This window comes from Eschrichtius robustus, chromosome 3, assembly GCF_028021215.1.
Source record: "Eschrichtius robustus isolate mEscRob2 chromosome 3, mEscRob2.pri, whole genome shotgun sequence".
Classification (NCBI taxonomy): domain Eukaryota; kingdom Metazoa; phylum Chordata; class Mammalia; order Artiodactyla; family Eschrichtiidae; genus Eschrichtius; species Eschrichtius robustus.
In genome coordinates this window covers 113,194,913-113,215,361 of record NC_090826.1, presented here as the reverse complement: position 1 = coordinate 113,215,361, position 20,449 = coordinate 113,194,913, and the positions used below count along the sequence as shown (strand labels likewise).

Below are 20,449 nucleotides of genomic sequence, written 5' to 3'. Positions count from 1 at the left end.
CTCAGCAGAAACTAGAAACTTTACCCTTACACACACACACACACACACACACACACACACACACACACTGCTTACCCACCCATCATGGGTAAATATAAAAGCCAAAACCATGAAAGGCTTAGAAGAAAACATAAGGGTAAGCCTTCATACCTTGGATTTGGCAATAGATTCTTAGATGTGACACCAAAAGCATAAGCAACAACAACAACAAATAGATAGATTGGAGTTCATCAAAATTAAGATCTTTTGTACGTCAAAGAACACTATCACAGGAGTGAAAAAAAAACCCTACAGAATGGGAGAAAATATTTGCAAATCATACATCTGATAAGAGTTTAATATCCAGAATATATAAAGAACTCCTAAAACTCCACAACAAAAATACAAACAACCCAATTAGAAAATGGACAAAGGACTTGAGTAGACACTTCTCCAAAAAACATACACAAATGGCCAATAAGCACATGAAAAGATTCTCAATACCATTAGTCATTAGGGAAATGCAAATCAAAACCATAATGAGATACCACTTTACACTTAGTAATATGGCTATAGTAAAAACAAAAAAATAAAAAACCTGAAAATAACAAACATTGGTGAGTATATAGAGAAGTTGGAATCCCCATACATTGCTACTGAGAATGTAAAATGGTGCAGTCGCTGGGGAAAGCAATTTGACGGTTCCTCAAAATGTTAAACATAGAATTACTATATGACCCAGCAATTCCCCTCCTAGCTATATACCCAAGAAAAAACAGAGAGGCAAACAAACTTGTACACAAATGTTCGTTGCAGCATTATTCACAACAGCCAAAAGGTGGAAACAATCCAAGTGTCCATCAACAGATGAATGGATAAGCAACATGTGGTATATACATAAAATGAAATATTATTCAGCCTTAAAAAGGAAGGAAATTCTGACACATGATACCACATGGATGAATCTTAAAGGCACTGTGTTAAATGAAATACACCAGATACAAAAGAAAAAATACTCTATGATTCCACTTACATGAGGTATCTAGAGCAGAGACAGAGAGTAGAATAGTGGTTGTCAGGAACTGGGGAGAGGGAAGGATAGGAAATTATTGTTTAATGGGTATAGCGTTTCATTCTGAGAAGATTTTAAAAGTTCTAGAAATGGGTAGTAGTGATGGTTGCACAACAGTGTGAATACACTTAATGCCACTTAGCTGTGCACTAAAAAATGGTTAAAATGGTTATTTTTATGTTAAGTATATTTTACGACAATAAAAAACTTATTGCACCTACCTAGAGTAGAACTAGAGAGAGGTCCAGGAAAACATCATTACATAGTAAATTACAACCTGGGTGAGGAGGGTGTGACATTGCTAACATTTGGTAAGGCTGGGTTGCTAGGATGGTCTGCCTCCACCTTTGGACAGGAGTTCATAGGGAAAAAATAGGAACCTCAAAGGAAATTAGAGATCAGGTCAATAGAACCTTGGGTGCTAGGAAACTCCTCAAGGAAAGACACAAGGCTGAAAAAAAAGAAAGTCTCACTCCAGTTTCCCCATCCTATACCATGATGCCCCCCACCCCCAAATCATCCCACCCTTCCCCCTCTCAGCCCCACACAGCTGGCCAGGCACACCCATATGATTGTTGCAACTCCACCGTGAAATAAGGCCATTAAGGGAAAATTCCCCAGAGCTGTACTTTGTAGCAGGTGGAGCTCCTAGAAGGGACCCCCCCAGGAGGAGGATGGATAGAAAGTGGAGACCAATGCCAAGGGGGAGGGGGTTGGGGAGAAGAGTGGGGGTTAGCAGATGTAAACTATTATATATAGAATGCATAAACAACAAGGTCTTAAATGTAGCACAGAGAACTATATTCAGTATCCTATGATGAACCATAATGGAAAAGAATATTTTCAGAAAGAATGTGGACTTCCCTGGCGGCGCAGTGGTTAAGAATCTGCCTGCCAGTGCAGGGGACACGGGTGGGACCCCTGCTCCAGGAAGATCCCACATGCCGCAGAGCAACTAAGCCCGTGCACCGCAACTACTGGGCCTGTGCTCTAGAGCCTGCGAGCCACAACTAATGAGCCCACTCGCCTAGAGCCCGTGCTCTGCAACAAGAGAAGCCACCGCAATGAGAAGCCCATGCACCACAACAAAGAGTAGCCCCCGCTTGCTGCAACTAAAGAAAGCCTGCGCACAGCAATAAAGACCCAACACAGCCAAAAATAATTAATTAATTAATTAAAAAAAAAAAAGAAACTGGAGACCCAAAACAAAACAAAATAAAACAGGGACTTACCTGGCAGTCCAGTGGTTAAGACTCCCCGCTTCCACTGCAGGGGGTGCGGGTTCAATCCCTGGTTGGGGACTAAGATCCCACATGCCTCACAGCGTGGCCAAAAAACAAAAACCTAAAAAAAAAAACCAGAAAGTAGAGACCCAGGGTGAGACAGCCCCCAGTGGGCAGCCTGGTTATTTGAGACGTGCAAAGCATTCTTCCCTTTTTTTATTCTTTCTACAAATACCCTATTTATGGCATAGCTATTAAGTCACTGGCATTTGAAATCTGCACTTTCACATATATTTTATCTCATTGAACTCTCACCTGTAAGATTTCCCCTTTGGTGTGAGGACCTTGGTCAAACCTTTCCAGCTCAGGAGTGGCAGAACCACATCCAGAATCCGTTTCGTCTGCCTTTAAGTCTGCACATCTCTACAGAGACACCTCCGAGGCACCTGTGGATCCTTCCCAGAGCCATGTCTTCCTTCCCTCACCACCTACCCGTCAAGGCCCTGGGTCACCGCTCTCCTGTTCAGCTCACGCCTTGTTGGGTGGGGAGGGAGGACAATTAACAAAGGATACAGATAAGAGACAGGCAGAGGAGCAGCAGAAAGCCCAGAGCAATGCAGAAAGGAAGGGATGCTTCCAGGAAGAAGGCGGAGGCTCGCTGGGCCCTGTGGAGTCCGGGGCAAAGACACTGCGAGAAGGGGCACGGCCTGCTAGACAATGGGCCAAAGGAGGAGTGAGAACTCCTGGAGAAAGGCCCATTTAATACCCACCTGGTTTTCTTCTGCGGTCTGATGGGAGTCAGGTATCAGCTGCCAGCTAGCTCACCCCCAGAGAGAAGAGCAATTGAAACAGGCCAGGAAGGGAAGCCAATTCAGGCTCCAGCCTTCCTTGTTCTTGCCCAGCTAACATGAAACTCTCTGGGCCGGCCTAAGTGCTGCCTGGGTGCAAGTCTTGACTCCACCATGACCAGCTGGGTGAACTTCAACAAGCCACGTGACCTCTCTGAGGGGGCTCCAAATTGCAAATTGAGCATACCAGCGTGATTTAGGTGACCTGTGTGTTTTTAATGGATCAAAGGATAAATGTGTGCCCCCTATCTAATTAGCTCATAGAGCAGAGTTGAGAAGCAAGAGTGGAAACTAAGGAAAAGGTCTTTATAAGTATTCAAGTCCGTTCAAATCCAAGGAATTTTTTTTTTTTTTTTTTTTTTTTGGCTGCATTGGGTCTTCGTTGCTGCGCGTGGGCTTTCTCTAGTTGCGGTGAGCAGGGGCTACTGTTCGTTGTGGTGTGCTGGCTTCTCATTGCGGTGGCTTCTCTTGTTGCAGACCACGGGCTCTAGGCGTGCAGGCTTCAGTAGTTGTGGCACATGGGCTCAGCAGTTGTGGCTCGCGGGCTCTAGAGCTCAGGCTCAGTAGTTATGGCACACGGGCTTAGTTGCTCCACGGCATGTGGGATCTTCCCGGACTAGGGCTCGAACCCGTGTCCCCTGCATTGGCAGGCAGATTCTTAACCACTGTGCCACCAGGGAAGTCCCAATCCAAGGAATTATTGATCCACTCTCATTGCAAACCCCAAGTTCAGGAAATGGGGGTTGAGACCTGGGGTTGAAGGAGAGAAGATTGATAGACGGGGAGGCCATGTCTCCCAGAACTAAAGCCTCTCATTTCCCCATTCCAGTCTGGGACTTCCCAGAAGTGACCTTCCTAACAGAACTCAGGGGAAGTCAGGGACAGTGTGATCTCAGTCTGGCTAGGTGGCTAGGACAAAAGCCCTTGGGCTCTCCTAGTCCTAGCCTAACCCCCACTGGGAAACACTTAGCAGGGCAAAGGCCAAGGTCTCCTAAACACACTAGGACCCTGGGAAGAGAGAAAGTGTCAGAGCCACCCTTCCCCCAGTCACCAGGAAGCCTCAAGTACTCGCAGAAAGAACACAGCTTTGCAGTCAACCAGCCCTGGGTTCAAACCCTGCTTTCAGTCCTTGTTGGTTGTATGATTTGGAATTAATTACCTAAACTCTGTGAATGTCATTTTTATCCTCCTTCAAATGGAGATAATATGTATCTCACGGGTTTGTGGCAGGTCCACTTCCTCACGTGGTTGAGAGCAAATGCTCCAGGTTTCAGCTGCATCCCAGACCATTAGGGCAGTGTCCGGTTTAGCTATTGTAGTTTGTGGTCTCTGTTTTGTTTTGTTTTTATTTATTTATTTACTTAGTTGCACCGGGTCTTAGTTGCAGCTCGGCAGCTCCTTAGTTGAGGCACATGGGCTCCTTTAGTTGTGGCATTCAAACTCAGTTGCCGCATGCATGTGGGATCTAGTTCCCTGACCAAGGATTGAACCTGGGCCCCCTGCATTGGGAGCACAGAGTCTTAACCACTGCGCCACCAGGGAAGTCCCCTAGTTTGTGGTCTCTTGTTACAAAAGTCAACCTGAGTCCTCTAGGAGACTTTCCGTCAATGTGTTAGGTATCCCTCTCTGTCTTCTTGTGGACCCAGAGCTTATCCCAACCATAACTCTGATCACTAAATACAGTCAGCGCCTGAATTCTTGTCTGTCTTCTCCACTGCCTGGAACTTCTCCAGGATAGGGACACATCTTTGTCGTTGTCTCTCAGAGCATAGCACAGGGTCTGCCCCAACAATACATTTGCATGGAATTAATTTTGATGTTTTTTATAACATACACCAAAAAGTAGAGAAATATTCTAATAAGCCTCCATGTAACTGTCACCCAGATTTCACAATTGCCAACATTTTGTTCATCTGATTTTATTCAACTACCTCCCTTTTCTTCCCCGATACCAACCACTACACCTTTCTTTGCTGGAATATTTTAAATCAAACCCCCAACATCAATATTATTATACCCATAAACACTTCAAGATGTATCTCTAATACATAAGGAATTTTTTAACACAACAAACAAAATTAATGGTAATTCTTTAATGTTACCTAAGGCCCAATGTTCAGATTTCCTGTTCAGTCCATGTTCCATGTTCAGATTTCCTGGATTGTCTCAAAAACATCTTTTGCAATTGGTTTGTTCAAATCAGAATCCAAATCAGGTCTACACATTGCATTTGGTTGGTATGCGTCTTAAGTCATTTTTCAATAAACACTTCCTCCTTCCCCCCTTTTTCATGCTATTTAATTGTTGATGAAACTGGGTCATTTGTTGGAAGAATTGCCTATATTCTGGATTTGGCTGATTGCATCCTCAAGTCTTTGTTTTAACTCTTTCCTCTACTTCCCTGTAAACTAGTAGTTAGGTTGGAGGCTTCGTTAGAATCAGAATTCTTCTGAGGCATGTACTCACTCCTGTTGCATTCTCTCAGGAGACACACAGGCCTGGTTACCCCACTTTTAGTGGTGCCAAACCTAATGGTTTTAGGAGCTCTTGATGTGCGTTTTAAATTTAACTGAATGGAAGAAGGAGACAAGAAAGCCCATCTAATGATGACAGAGAGGAGGTGAAATCTAGGTGGTTGAATAGGAATTTTGTTTAGCAGAGAAAATAGGCAAGGTGTAGGGAACTGTGTGTGCAAAGGCAAGGCACTGAGAGAGAGAGAGTGTAAGGATTCTGGAGTGGGCTGAGGCGTGGAGAAAGGGAGGCTATGTGGCTAGAAGTGATCTGGGTCCAGACAGTAAAGGGTTTTTACATGCCCTGATGAGTCAGTAATGTCCTTGAACAGAGCAGGCTGATCAGACTGATTTTTAGACAGACAACTCTGGCTGCACTGGTGGGGACCTACCAGCGATGGAGACCCTAGGCAGGAAAAGTCTGGGCAATAGATGAACGGAGGCAGCCTGCTGTCCCTGGCAGTGAGGATGGAGAGAGGGTGCATTTGGAAAATGTTTGGAATTGACAGGTTTTGTTGGCTGATGTTAGATGTGGCTGGTGAGAGTCTCCCAGTTTCACTAAGATGCAGAGAGTTGAGGAAGCGGTGCAGGATGGGGTGTGGGTAAGGAATAGAAAAGAAGTTGACTTGGCTGTAGTAGAAGGTGCGGGGTGCAGGGGGGCTGACCGGTGGGGTGTGGTCCCACCACAGTGGTGAGAGGGGGCCTGTTGGATATGAGGGTTTGCAGCCCAGGAGAGAGGTTGGGGCGTGCTGGGCCCTGTTGAGTCACACTGAGAGCTGGGCCCCCTCATTCATCACTCACAGTTATTGAGCACCTACTTGGCACTAGGAGTGTAGCAGTGGACAAAACAGACAAAATCCCTGTCCTCCTGAAACTGACTCTCTAGGTGAGGTGGGAACACTTTTTACAAGTGAAATGTATAAAAGTCTAGCCGGGAAGGAGAGCAAAGCAGGGAAGGGAAGATTGCAATGTTAAACGGAGTGATCAGAGAAGGCCTCACTGGTAAGGTGATACATGAAAAGAAATCAGAAGGAAGTAATAAGCAAGGTATTGCTTCCTTACTTAGGGGAAGGGCATTCTCTACAGACAGAGGGGGACCTGCAAATGCAGCGGCCCTCTCTGAGGCAGGAGTTGACCTTCCTCGTTTGAGAAACAGCAAGGAGGTCAGTATGACCGGATTAAAGGGACAAGAGGAGGAGGATTGAGAGGTAGCAGGGTCTTGTGATGACTTTGGCTTTTACTCCGAGTGTGATGGGGCACATTACTGGGTGTTAAGCAGTGTGTTCTGTTCTCACCCTCTACCTCCTCCTCCCCAAACCTCAGTGTATGGCTCTTCCACTCACCCCTCCTCTCCCCAGAGTGGAGCCCTCTGCCTTGCCCCACATGCAACATGGGAGCTGGGCCAAATGGGACAGGCCTTCACAAAAAGCTCCAGGAGGAGGCAAAGACCTGGGCCCATACACCCATGTTCATAGCAGCATTATTCACAAGAGTCAAAAGGCAGCAACAACCCAAGTGTCCATCAACAGAGGAATGGATAAACACTGTGTGGCATATACAGATGATGGAATATTATTCAGCCTTGAAAACAAAGGAAATTCTGACACATGAAACCACATGGATGAATCTTGAAGGCATTGTGCTAAGTAAAATAAGCCAGGCACAAAAGAAAAAATACTGTATGATTCCACTTACATGAGGTACCTAGAGTAGTCAAATTCACAGAGACAGAAAGTAGAATAGACGTTGCCAGGAACTGGGGAGAGGGAAGAATGAGGAGTTACTGTTTAATTGGTATAATGTTTCTGTTTGAGTGGACGAAAAAGTTTTGGGAATAAACAGTAGTGGTTACCCAACATTGTGAATGTACTTAAGGCCACTGAATTGTACACGTAAAAATGGTTAAAATGGTAAATTTTATCTTATGTATATTTTACCACAGTTTTTTTCAAAAGAAAAAGGAGATCTGGGCCTAGACTGGCCTCTGCCTCTAGCTCTTCTCTGGCTAGTATCCTCCCATGCAAACGAGGGGTTCCATGGATGGACTTCACAGAGTTTATTACAAAAGTTGTGAGCAAAATTGAGGCCTCTCTTCAGATGCAAGGCGTTCAAGATCTCCTTTAAGCGGGGAAAAAAAAAAAAAGTTCAGAATAGTATGCATGGTACCATGCTGCCACGTGAATAAAAAAGGGAACAATTACATATTGTTTGTACCTGCATTATCTATTTCTTGGAGAATACATAGAAAATTCATAAATCTGGTAACATGCAGGGGGGAACTGAGTGGCTGGGCAGGGGAATGAAGTTGGGAAGGAAGAAACTCTTGACCTATACCTTGTACCTCTGAATTTTGTAGATTGTGCAAATATCTATTCAAATAAATGTAAATACATTTTGGACAAATTCTATGGCACTTTTGGAAATACAAAGGCAGGGCCCCACCCCCGATATTCTGATGACTGCAGTGGGAGAGGAGTCACCATATTTGCAGGAGAACAAGAGCAATAATTCCGAGCTCTCTGTTCGGGCCGTGCTTACAACACGTCCGCGTACATTATCGCGCGGAGCGCTCCGGAAGGTTTATTATCTTGGTTTGCACATGACGAAACCGACGCTCAGAGGCTCAGAGCGTCTCCCCGCCTCACTCTGGCTCGCGGTGAGGGCGGGGGCGCGGGCCCGGGGCCTCCTCGGCCCAGCGGCCCCGCCCTCGCCCTTGTGCCAGCTGGCGGCTCTCGGGCGCCCCTCGCAGGCCTGCCGGCAGCCTTTTCCCGGATGAGGAGGGCGGGTGTTCTCTGGTTTGCAGAATAAAGCCACCTTAGGCTGGGGACAAAGCCTGGACTTTGTGAGCGTGTGTGAGAGCTCAAGTGTGCATAAATGGGTGTGTGTGAGTGTGTGTCTCTGTAAGGAAAAGTGTGTGAGGTTCCTGTGTGTCTGTGTCTGTGTGAGTCTGTTGTATGAGTGTGTGCTGGTGGTGTGAGTGTAGACTCTGTGTGTGTTAGGGTTGGGTGGGGTGTGCATCGGTGGAATGCGGGTGTTTGTGTGTGTGCACATGTGTGCGCATACACGCGTGTGCATGTGTCCCGGCATTGGTCAGTCTCTGTCCTTGACTCTGTACAGCTCTGGTATCACCGCCGTGAAGCCACCCTGACCTCCCTCACCAGCATCGCTCAGTCTCTCCTGGTGCTCTCTATGTCCTGTGTACAACTCCATCACCCCGCCTGACACACTTTATTAAACCTTACTGCTAGCATTCCTGCCCCTCCCCAGTCTGGGCAGGGAGCCTGAGTCCGCATAGAACACGGCACATGGTAGGGGCCCCATCCATGCTTGTGTGTGTGTTTGATGTCACCTGCTTGTGTCTGAAGGTGTCAGGGTGCATGTGTTTGAGGGGATGGGGAGGGGTCGTATCTGACAAAGCTGAGTACACCCATTCTGTTTGGATCCTAGGGGCCTATAGTCCTTCTCCCAGATTTCTCACCCACAGGCCTCCTGCTCAGGGCTGCCTGACCCTGTGACAGAGTGCAGGCCATCTCTCACGTGGTTACTTGTGGACCCAGGGTCAGCCAGACTGTTTTTCCTCTGCGGCCTGATTTTAGGTTGAAGCCTCTGTCCCTCGGCTGGATAGGCCAGGGGCTGCTTTGGGGCACCAGCCCCGCCTCCTATTGGCCGCTTGGGACTTGGATCTCTCGGAGTTTTGTTCTTTCAACTGGTTCTGGAGTCAGTTTGAAATTGTCAGGCCAACCTTAAATGTCCCTCTCCAACCCCCAAGCACAAAGCCTGAGTCTCCAGCCCCTGAAGTCTATTATGTTCATACTGGTAACAACTTTTGTCCATCTTTATTTGTTCTATCTTCTATACATAGAGCCTAGGACCCCAAGCTCCTTCCCCCTCGGGCAGTCCTTCCTACTACCTATTTTCTTTCTTTTCCAACCAGGGTCTGAAGCTTCTCCCCTTTTCTTCCACGGAAACAGTCCTGAGAGGGAAGGAATGGAGCTTAGTGGTTACAACTCAGACTCTAGAACCACACTGTCTGGGCCTGAATCCCAGCTCCACCACTGCCAAGATTTTTAGCTCCAGACAATTGTATCAGAACAAAGTCTTTCTCAAATTAGATAATTTGAGGAGTGTTTCATAAGAGGATTATGTGCAAAGGTATGGGCAGGGTGTTGGTAAACCACAAGGGATGGTGCATTACCCCAGAGCTAGTAGCAGTGGCTTAGTTACCACCCTCAGGGGCCCAGGAGATGGAGGGAGCATGTTTCCTAGAATCTGGAGAGAGAGGGCCCCCCGGCAGGCCCTACAGCAACCTCACAGAGGGGAGGGGCAGGTAAACGCCCAGCCTTGCTCTCCTCCATCTCATCTCCTATTAGTGCCACTCTCCACAGCCAAGCCCTACAGAAGCCATGGGGCAAGGCCTTCAGCCTCCTGGCCACAGAGCAGAGTGGAAAGGGTAGAGAAAGGATCTGGAGTGGCAACAGAAGATGCTCAATGCACCCTGCTAGCCTCTGTTCCCTCATCTGTAAAACAGGCTATTAGGGGACTTCCCTGGCAGTCCAGTGGTTAGGACTCTGCGCTCTCACTGCCGAGGGCCCGGGGTTCAATCCCTGGTCAGGGAACTAAGATCCCACAAGCTGCGCAGCATGGCCAAAAAAATTTTTTTAATTAAAAAAAAAAATAAAACAGGCTATTAGTCCAACCTTCCTTCTAGATCGTCGTGATGATAAAAGGAGAGGATGTGTATGAGGCCTTGAATGCTGTTCCAGCATATGCTGAGTGCTCAGTGAACATACCCAACTGTCTGCATGTTGATTTTAGTGATGAACTGGCATGTCAAACTTAAACCTGTCTAAAACAGAAACCTTGAATGTTTTCCCCTGCCAACCTCTTTCTTCCCTAGTCTTAGTGAGCGGCATGACTATCTGCCCAACTGCTCAAGCCAGACACCTCAGTGCCATCCTTTAGGGATGAAAGCCTCCCTCTCCCTCTCCCCACATCTCTCCATCATTCCATCCTGTCTGCTTTTCTCCAAACTACATCTCAAATCTGTCTCCCTCTCTCCATTTCTACTGCCACTATGCTAGTCCTCCCACCTAGATTACTCCTAAAAGCCCTCACTGGTCTCGCTACACCTACTGTCTGGTCTCCCCCACCCAGCTAGAGGGCTCTAAAGCATCACTTGGGTGTCACTTCCCTGGGTAAGCCCACTGCCCTCCAAGGCCCTGCTTCGGTCCCCAGTTTCACCAGGGACCACACCCCTCTACCCCAGGCTCAGGGCCTCACTGCAGCTTGCCCTCTCTTTAGCACCAGGCTTTTTCCTTCCTTGGAGCCTTGGCATATATTATTTCCAATCCCTCAGAGAACTCTTTGCTCCAAATTGTCCCCACTGGTTCCTTCTCCTTCTTCAAATCTCAGCTTAAATATGATCACTTCAAAGAGGCCTTCCCCAACCACCTCATCTAAAATACATCCCCCAGGACTTCCCTGGTGGTGCAGTGGTTAAGAATCCGCCTGCCAGTGCAGGGGACATGGGTTCGAGCCCTGGTCCAGGAAGATCCCACATGCCGCTGAGCAACTAAGCCCATGGGCCACAACTACTGAGCCTGCACTCTAGGACCCGCGAGCCACCACTACTGAGCGCATGCCTAGAGCCTGTGCTCTGCAACAAAGAAAAGGCACCGCAGTGAGAAGCCCGCGCACCGCAACGAAGCGTAGCCCCCGCTCACTGCAACTAGAGAAAGCCCGCCCGCGCACAGCAACGAAGACCCAATGCAGCCAAAAATAAATAAATAAAATAGAATACATCCCCCTGTCAGGACTTCCCCGGTGGTCCAGTGGTTAAGACTCTGCACTCCCAGTGCAGGCGGCCCGGGTTTGATCCCTGGTCAGGGAACTAGATCCCGCATGCCGCAACAAAGGTCCCTCACCCTGCAACAAAGATCCTGCATGCGCCAACTAAGACCCTGCGCAGACAAATAAATAAATGTTAAAAAAAAAAAAAAAAAAACCCTTCTCCTCACTGGCTTCTTTGTCCCAGCACCCTGATTCATTCCTTCATAGCACTTACAAAGCATGTAGTTATATATTTATTTGTTTGACACTTGTTTATAGTCTGTCTCCCCACCAAACTATAAATTCCATAGAAGGGCACAGGCTCTGTCTGTTTTGCTCACCACTGTAGCTTCAGGACCTGGCACAGAGTAGGTGCTCAATAAATATTGCAGATGGTCAATGAGCAAATGGTAGCCAACGTGATAATGACAGTGATGCTATCAGAGCCCTTCCAGAGAATCCCACTACATGATCAAAATGCTCCCCATCCCCTTTCTTCAGCCTCCGGTCCCTACCCTAGATCCCCTGCTTCCTAGGTTCATCTAGGACTAACTTCAGTAAAGCACAAAAAAAGGGACCATATCACTGGCAAAAAAAAAAAAAAAAAAAAAAAATCTCTCTTCAGGTTGATGACCGGACAGTGTGAATGAATGGATTGAAAATTTATCAGGAAAAATGGATGAGAGAGGGGGGATGCCAGAATACAGGGGCAGAGAGCCAGCAGGTCTGGGGGAGGGACTCTGTGTGGGGACAGGGGTGGCCTATTGGGTGTGCCCCTTTTCTTTTCTCTGGCGCCCTTCGATAAGACCAGCAGTTTTGTTATCCTCTCCCCCTCTCTCTCCACAGTCCGGGCAGCCCCACCTCCACATTTTGGAAGCATGTCAGTGCAGGACAACATGCGACCCATGTGGCTTTGGTCATGGATCTCTAAGTCCCAAAGGGATTTAGCAAAGTCCATCCTGACTGGGGCTCCAGGAGGTAAGAAGGGGCCACAGATGCCATTGAAGAGAAGGGGAAAACGAGGGTAGAAATCAGGAGTGGGGTGGGGATGTACAAATGATCCATATCTGCTGCTGGCTACGAGGTATTTGGGGAGGATCTGTGTTCATCGGAGTCTCCCCTGTGTTAATTTATGGACCCTGGTCTGGGCTTCTTCTCCCAGCCCCAGTAGGCAGGGCAGAGGGGAGCTCGCAGCATGGGAGCCACGGGGTATTCTCGTGGCTCCTGGACTCTGGCCCCTGGTGCACAGGGCTTCCAGTGACAAGGGAGACACTGGTGACACTTTAACCAGGATGCAGAACTGATCCCCAGCCCAGCTGGGCCTCATGCCTCTGATAGCTTGACAGTGTGGATCAGACCCCCAGAGATAGACAGGCGTGCAGTGGCATGGAGGGTGCGGCTGGCAGTGGGGCTCCTCTTCCTCTGGGCTGGGCTGGGTCAAGCTACTGGGACCTCAGGACCTGGAGTAGCACTGAAGGGGCTGAGGAAACTCAGAGGAGGGGGTGGGAGGCCAGCCACTTGCCCGGGGTTGGAAGGAAGAATACAGGAACCTTAGGAGAGGGGACTGGGTGATTCTCAGGACCTGGAGTAGCACTGAAGGGGCTGAGGAAACTCAGAGGAGGGGGTGGGAGGCCAGCCACTTGCCCAGGGTTGGAAGGAAGAATACAGGGACCTTAGGAGAGGGAACTGCGTGATTCTCGGCCTGGAAATGAGGGGCCACTGTGAACTAGATATCAAGGGGGTGCTGAGGCTGAGAGAAGTCGGCAGCTAAAGGGCAAGAAATTGGGGGTTGTGAGGGATCAGATAGCTGGGTGATCAAGAACTTGAGCCTGGAGTTAGTCAGACCTGGATGGGAATCCCATCTCTGTTAGTTAGAACTGTACGGCCTTGGGCAATTTATTTAACCTTTCTCAGCCTCTGTTTCCTTACCTATAAAATGGGGATAATTACAGAGCATTTAACAGTACCTGCTTCCTAGCATCCTTGTGACTAAACAAGATAACGTATGCATAATGCCCAGCTCATAAGAAGACTCAACAAAAACTGGAGAACCGAGGGAAGGAATAGAGACTGTGCTGAGATGAAAGGATGGGGAGGAGAAGCAGGTGCCCACGCAGCCCCCTTCTACTGCAGGACCAGCGGGGTACCTGCGGTGGGCTAGTGTGGCCCAGCTGACCCAGGAGCTGGGCACTTCCTTCTTCCAGCAGCAGCAGCTGCCAGCTGCTATGGCAGACACCTTCCTGGAACACCTCTGCTTGCTGGACATCGACTCCGAGCCTGTGGCCGCTCGCAGTACCAGCATCGTTGCCACCATTGGTAAGCGCCCTCTATCTGCTCCTGCAGCATCACAGGGCCTCTTGGGTGTTTCTCAAGGTGCTTCCTCATCTTTTGTGTCCTTTGAGATTTCTCCCTGTTTGACTGAGGTCATTCATTCAACAAATATTTGTTGAGCGCTTGGTAGACAAGCTTCTGGGTCCTGGGAGTAGATCAGTGAAACGAAATAAACAGACAAAGATCCCTACCCTTGGGGAGCTGACAATCTAGCTGGGTGGGACAATAATTAATAAACATAATAAATTATTTTAAAAAATAAGGGAATTATTTAGTATGTTAGAAACTGATAAGCACTATGGAAAACAAAAAAAAGAAAAGAAGAATCAAGGATGGTAAGGGGCATCAGGATGCAAGGGCAGGAGGGAGGTTGCAGTCGTAATAGAGAGTCAGGGTAGCCATTGTTGAGAAAATTAGACCTGAGCAAAGACTTGAGGGAGATGAGAAAATGAGCCATGCAGATGTCTGGGGGAAGAGATTTCTAGGCAAAGGGAACAGTCAACGCCAAGGCCCTAAGTCAAGGAGGCTGGAAACCATCAAGGGGAAGAGTAGCAGAAAGGAAGAGGTTGGGGGAAAGGGAAGATCATGTAGGGCTTAGCAGGCCATTTTTAGAATTTGAGTTGAGTTTTCCTCCAAGTATGATGGGAAACTACTGCAGAGTTTTGAGCAGGGGAATGACATGCTCTTACTTATGTCTTAACAGAACCCCCCTGGCTGCAATATTTGAAAATAGACTGGGGGTGGGGGTGGGGTAATACTGTGGAGAGCTACAGTATTTCTGGCTTAGAACAGGTGGTAGCAGTGGAGCTGGTGAGAAGTGATCAGATTCTGAATGTATTTTGAAGGTAGAGCCAACAGAATATGATGGATTGGATACGGGGTGGGGGTGAAGGTGAAAAAGGAGTCAAGGATTACTCCCAGGTTTTTGGCGTGACGGACTAGAAGAATGCATTATCAACTGAGCAGGAAAGGCTGTGGTGGAAAGGTTTAGGGGGGAGGAGATCAGTTCAGTTTGAGGCATGTTGAGTTTGAGAGGCCTATTAGACATGCAAGTGTGATACAGAGTAGGCAATCAGATACACAACTCTGGGTTTGGGAAAGGGGTCTGAACTGGAGATATAAATTTGGGAGCTGTCGGCATATTGATGGTATTTAAAGCCATGAGACTAGTTGAGACCACAAAGGGAGTGAAGGTAAAAGGAGCATCTAATGTTAAGGGGGGTAAAGAGCAAGAGGGGCTGAAAAGGAGCAGCCAGTGAGGTAGGAGTAAACCAAGAGAGGGTGGTGTCCTGGAGGCCAAGTGAAGAAGGGACATCAAGGATGTGTCAAATGCTGCTGATGGACCAGCTAAGATGAGGACTGAGAACTGACCATTAGATTTAGCAACAACACAGGTTTTCGGTGACCTTGACAAGAATAGATGTAGTGCAGAGTGGGTACAAGGAGAATAGGCGGAGGGGAATTGGAGGCAGCAAGTACAGAGATAACTCTTGCAGTGAATTTTGCTGCGAAGGCGAGCAAAGGAATAGGGCTGTAGCTAGAGGGGGAACTGGGATTAGGAGTTTTTTTTTTTTTTTTTTTTTTGGATGAAAAATAACAGCAGGTTTACATGTTGATGGGAATGACCTAACAAAAAAGGAAAACACTGATGACACAGAGGACTGGGGAATGGCTGAATCTGTTTTTGAGCAGGTGAGAAGGAGACCCAGTGCACAAGTGGAAGAACTGGCTTTAGGGAGGGACTGGAGAGGTTGGTCAACTGGGTCTCAGTTACACAGCCGTCCTATCAGCAGAGCAGGGATGGGATAGAACTCGACTCTCCTCAGTCCAATGTGAGGCCTCTCAGCTCTAAAGCCTGGTACCCCAAATGCCCTCACCTGGCACCCAACCACTTCTCCTACACTGGGGTTACCTCCACACCGCAGGACTTAACATCACTGCCAACACAGTTACCTCAGGCCTGGCTGAGCCCACCTTTCTAGGGCCTCACAGCGCAAGGAGGCGTGTGTTAGCTGGAGAGGGGAACGGAGTTTCTGACCTGCGAGCAGGGGTGGCGTCAGGGAACAAAGGTCAGGTAACAGTACTTCTGCGGCCTGGGGCAGCTCTGAGGGTGTTGATGGGTTCACCTGTCTCTCAGGTTTGGGGAGAAAATTGTCTGAGTGGGATCTCTGGTTCCAGGGCCGGCATCTCGCTCCGTGGAGCGCCTCAAGGAGATGATCAGGGCCGGGATGAACATTGCGAGACTCAACTTCTCCCACGGCTCCCATGAGGTTCAGGGCGGGGCCGCGGGGAGGCGCGCGGGGCTAGAGGATGCCCCAGGGTCCCGGCCACCTTCCCCTGAAATCCTCCCTCTGTTCCCATCCCCAGTACCATGCTGAATCCATCGCCAACGTCCGGGAGGCGGTAGAGAGCTTTGCAACTTCCCCGCTCAGCTACCGACCCGTGGCCATCGCTCTGGACACCAAGGGACCGGAGATACGCACTGGGATCCTGCAGGGGGTGAGAGGCGACCTGCGACCCGCCCTGTCTTGGGGACCGGGAAGGGGGCGGTGCGGCGCGGAGGCAGTTGCCCGGAGGGCGGAGCGTGGGGAGGGGCCGGCCCTCACCGAGGCAGGCAGAACTCAGTCCTCCTCTGGCCCCGCCCCTAGGGCCCTGCGTCGGAAGTGGAGCTACTGAAGGGCTCCCAGGTGCTGGTGACTGTGGACCCGGCGTTCCGGACGCGGGGGGACGCGAACACCGTGTGGGTGGACTACCCCAATATCGTCCAGGTCGTGCCGGTGGGGGGCCGCATCTACATTGACGACGGGCTCATCTCCCTAGAGGTCACGAAAATCGGTGCGGACGCGCCTTCCGCCTGGCCCTGCGCAATGCGCGCACTCTCTTCCTTTTGGCTCCCGCATTCGCCTTTCACACCCACCACACCTTCCCCTGGCCACCCGTCCTGCGAGCCCCCGGCATCCAGACTCCTGGGCTCACCCTGGGTTGGGGCTGGACTGGCGGGTTAGTAGTTTCTTCCACAGAAGTCCGCCCTGTGCCTATTCGGTGCAGAGTCCAGGCCGAGGACCAAGAAACGAATAGGACATGGTTCCGCTCTCTTGGGGGTCCAATCCTCGTGTTCCCGCTGCCGTGACTAAGCCCCCGGCCTCACCCCTGACCTCAGCTGACTCTTTCCATGCCCGTAGGTCCAGAGGGGCTGGAGACCCAAGTGGAGAATGGCGGTGTCCTGGGCAGCCGGAAGGGCGTGAACTTGCCGGGGGCCCAGGTGGACCTGCCCGGGCTGTCCGAGCAAGATGTCCAGGACCTGCGCTTCGGGGTGGAGCATGGCGTGGACATCATCTTTGCCTCCTTTGTGCGGAGAGCCAGCGACGTTGCTGCCGTCCGGGCTGCTCTGGGGCCGGAAGGACAGGGCATCAAGATCGTTAGCAAAATCGAGAACCACGAAGGCGTGAAGAAGTGAGCCTTGGTCTTTGTTCCCATCAGGCCCTACCCATCCCTATCGCCCCTCCCCTTCTCCTGCCTGCCTCTCCCTGGCATCTCCTGGCTCTTCCCCAGCCCTGACTCCCCCAACCGCCCAGGTTTGATGAAATCCTGGAGGTGAGCGACGGCATTATGGTGGCACGGGGTGACCTGGGCATTGAGATCCCAGCCGAGAAGGTTTTCCTGGCTCAGAAGATGATGATTGGCCGTTGCAACTTGGCGGGAAAGCCCGTTGTCTGTGCTACACAGGTCTGGAATGAGCCCTGGGGGCAGGGCCCTCTGTGGGTCTGGGGACACCTGAAGGTGAATACCCACACCTTAGGTCTCTAGCACGTTTTGCTGTCCAGTGTTTGACCCTCAAACAACAAAGCTAGGAAGAGATACTGTGACCCCCATTTTCAGGTGAGGAAACAGAATAGCCAGGATCACATAGTCTGTGAGTGTGACCCTGGCTTTAGGGGCCTTCAGAGAGTGTGGGAGTCCGAGAAGTAGTTCAGGGCAGGGTCCCCAGTCAGAGTATGACTTCTACAGCTCTGACATCCAGATGTCCCCCAGATGCTGGAGAGCATGATCACTAAGCCTCGGCCAACCCGGGCAGAGACGAGTGATGTGGCCAATGCCGTGCTGGATGGGGCAGACTGCATCATGCTGTCGGGGGAGACTGCCAAAGGCAACTTTCCTGTGGAGGCTGTAAAGATGCAGCATGCGGTAGGAGCTCCGAATGCAAGGCAGATGGGCTGGAAAACCACATCCCTTCCAGGTCCCAATAGCCCTGCCCAGCCTGACCCCCTGGTGCCCACAGATTGCCCGGGAGGCAGAGGCTGCCGTGTACCACCGGCAGCTCTTTGAGGAGCTGCGCCGGGCGGCACCACTGAGCCGGGATCCCACCGAGGTCACCGCTATTGGCGCTGTGGAGGCTGCCTTCAAGTGCTGTGCTGCTGCCATCATCGTGCTGACCACAACTGGCCGGTGAGGGGGACACTGGGAACGCCAAGACAGGGCTTTGGGCCAAGGGCAGGCTGGGATGGGCCCCAGGCTTGGGTTTTGTCTCATCATCAGAGGAGAGGCAGCTATGGGAGCTGGAGGCCTAGAGAGGCAGATCTTGTGATATTTTTAAAAAATCATCTCATATCTTCCTGGTGTGGTAAGAAAGGCGGGTATTCTTATACCCACTTTACAGGTGAGAAAACTAAGCCCCAGAAAAATATGATGACTTACCTAGGGTCACACAGCTTATTGCTGGCACCTGGAACCAGAACCCAACACTCTTTCACTCTTCTGGGCTGACCTTGTCTGCCTCCTTCAGCTCAGCCCAGCTTCTGTCTCGGTACCGACCTCGGGCAGCAGTCATTGCTGTCACCCGCTCTGCCCAGGCTGCCCGCCAGGCCCACTTGTGCCGAGGAGTCTTCCCTGTGCTCTACCTTGAACCTCCAGAGGCCATCTGGGCAGACGATGTGGATCGCCGAGTCCAATTTGGCATTGAAAGTGGTGAGCCACCTAAACTCCTTCCTCATCCACCCCTGGATTTGTATCATGAGTCCTCCAACCCCACGCCCCACACCCACCCAAAAGGGCCTTGCCTCTCTCCTCTGGTCCCAGATTTTCTCTGTGAGGTTCACTAAGACTGAGATATTTGGGCTTCCAGGGTTGGGGGGAACGTGCTGAGGGAGGAGGGCAGAGGGAGAGAGGCCAGGGGTCAGGGCCGTCCCTAAGAAGTCGGCACAGCTGCTGCCTGCACCAGGTGGCTAGAGCCAGGCCTGACCCAAGGAGCAAGAGGTGAAAAGAGAAAGGTGAACCCAGTCCCCTGCAGCTGCAACTAAAATCTAATTGACAATTGGCTATGCTCATACCCCACCTCTTCCTATCAGCATAGCAACACAGGTAGACAGACTTGCTACTTAGCAACATGCCACCCCACGGGCATACGTGCAGCTCTGATATACAACAGTGGTCACATTCCTGCGGTGCCACCTGTGGGACACACTGTACAGTTTGCCTCAGGCCCCTCATTCCCTACCGAGTGGGCTTGAAGAGGCGAAGGATGGTAGCTCGTTCTCATTACAGGGCTGGCCTGGGTTCCTCAATGGCTGATTAGCATCTTCTCCCCTTCCTCCTCCCAGGAAAGCTCCGTGGCTTCCTCCGTTTTGGGGACCTGGTGATTGTGGTGACAGGCTGGCGACCGGGCTCCGGCTATACCAACATTATGCGGGTGCTGAGCGTAACCTGAGGTGCCCCTCCTCCTCTGACCGAGCCAGCCCTGGACCCGTCCCTCCTTTCTGCTCCCTCCTACAGCCCCACATCTAAGTCTTCTCTACTCCCAATCCTCCCTACCCTAGGCCACATCTGCCATCCAGGGTGCCCCCTCCCACTCTCCATTTTGCACAGGCCTTGAAAGTCTGTATCCAATTAAGCACTGGCCATCCAACAGCACCAATGGTACATTCCCTGCATCTGATACTCTCAACTGGTCCCTAAAATACTCTGAGCCTTTAATCCAGCTTAACTGATTAATTCTATCCCCCCAGTCTTCCTGTACCTGGGGGCAGAGGTGAGGGGAACAGGACAATCATGTCCACAGTCTCCACAAAATCTCTATTTAAAAAATATTTCACATCCATGCAGTTTGACGTTCTCATATGTGGCCCTCATGATAATCTAGGCATCCCCCGAGGAGAGTGCCACCTCTTTCTTCATTGTCACTGTCAGTGATATCAAAGCACCACCCTTTTGGGGAAGCTAGGGTAGATGGAAGCCGGGGAGCCCCGAGAGCCAGGCGGGCTCATCCTGTCACTGTCTCTACCACCTCTAGGCTGGCAGGCCGCTCCCTGGCTGCTCTCATACCCACCTCATGCCTTGCTGGGTCAGGTGTCCTGCTACCTCCTCCTGTACCCCAGAATGCCCACTTTGTTCCCACACACAAGCCAGGAGCCAAAACAAGTGTCTCTATTTTCTTTTTAAACCTAGGTGTTTGGAAGCAATATAAAACCTCTCCCACACACCCAGAACCCCAGAACTGCCCACCCAGGAGAAAAGGAGATTTAGGGTCCTGGCCCCTCATTCTTTGATGCTGTAGAGTAGGTGTGGGGACAGAGGGGTGGGGTAGGGGGTTTCTCTTGTCCCTGAGAAGGCAGAGGTACTGGCTAGCCTGCCCTTCCCCAGGCTTGGATACCTCGGGCCCTC

At 50.4% G+C, this 20,449-nt stretch overlaps 1 protein-coding gene across 2 annotated transcripts; it reads left to right on the top strand.

The window, feature by feature from the left end:
• The first annotated feature begins 12,814 nt into the window (after positions 1 to 12,814).
• Positions 12,815 to 20,222, top strand: PKLR (pyruvate kinase L/R). Of its 2 annotated transcripts, none has more exons than XM_068540976.1 (11): positions 12,815 to 12,854; positions 13,595 to 13,777; positions 15,971 to 16,062; positions 16,160 to 16,291; positions 16,441 to 16,627; positions 16,975 to 17,245; positions 17,368 to 17,518; positions 17,825 to 17,977; positions 18,072 to 18,238; positions 18,643 to 18,757; positions 19,390 to 20,222. In XM_068540976.1, exons 1-11 carry the CDS (start codon positions 12,848 to 12,850, stop codon positions 19,426 to 19,428), a joined length of 1,497 nt encoding a protein of 498 aa, XP_068397077.1. In that variant the 5' UTR covers positions 12,815 to 12,847; the 3' UTR covers positions 19,429 to 20,222. The 2 variants fall into 2 exon arrangements, with proteins under 2 accessions (XP_068397077.1, XP_068397076.1); XM_068540975.1 differs by having other exon boundaries at positions 18,576 to 18,757.
• The last annotated feature ends 227 nt before the right edge of the window (positions 20,223 to 20,449 follow it).

Excerpts from the sequence above, each read along its gene's own strand:
- PKLR (XM_068540975.1), top strand. Across the intron at positions 16,063-16,159 it reads TCTCCCACGGCTCCCATGAG|TACCATGCTGAATCCATCGC; the intron begins GTTCAGGGCGGG and ends TCCCATCCCCAG. Across the intron at positions 16,292-16,440 it reads GCACTGGGATCCTGCAGGGG|GGCCCTGCGTCGGAAGTGGA; the intron begins GTGAGAGGCGAC and ends CCCCGCCCCTAG.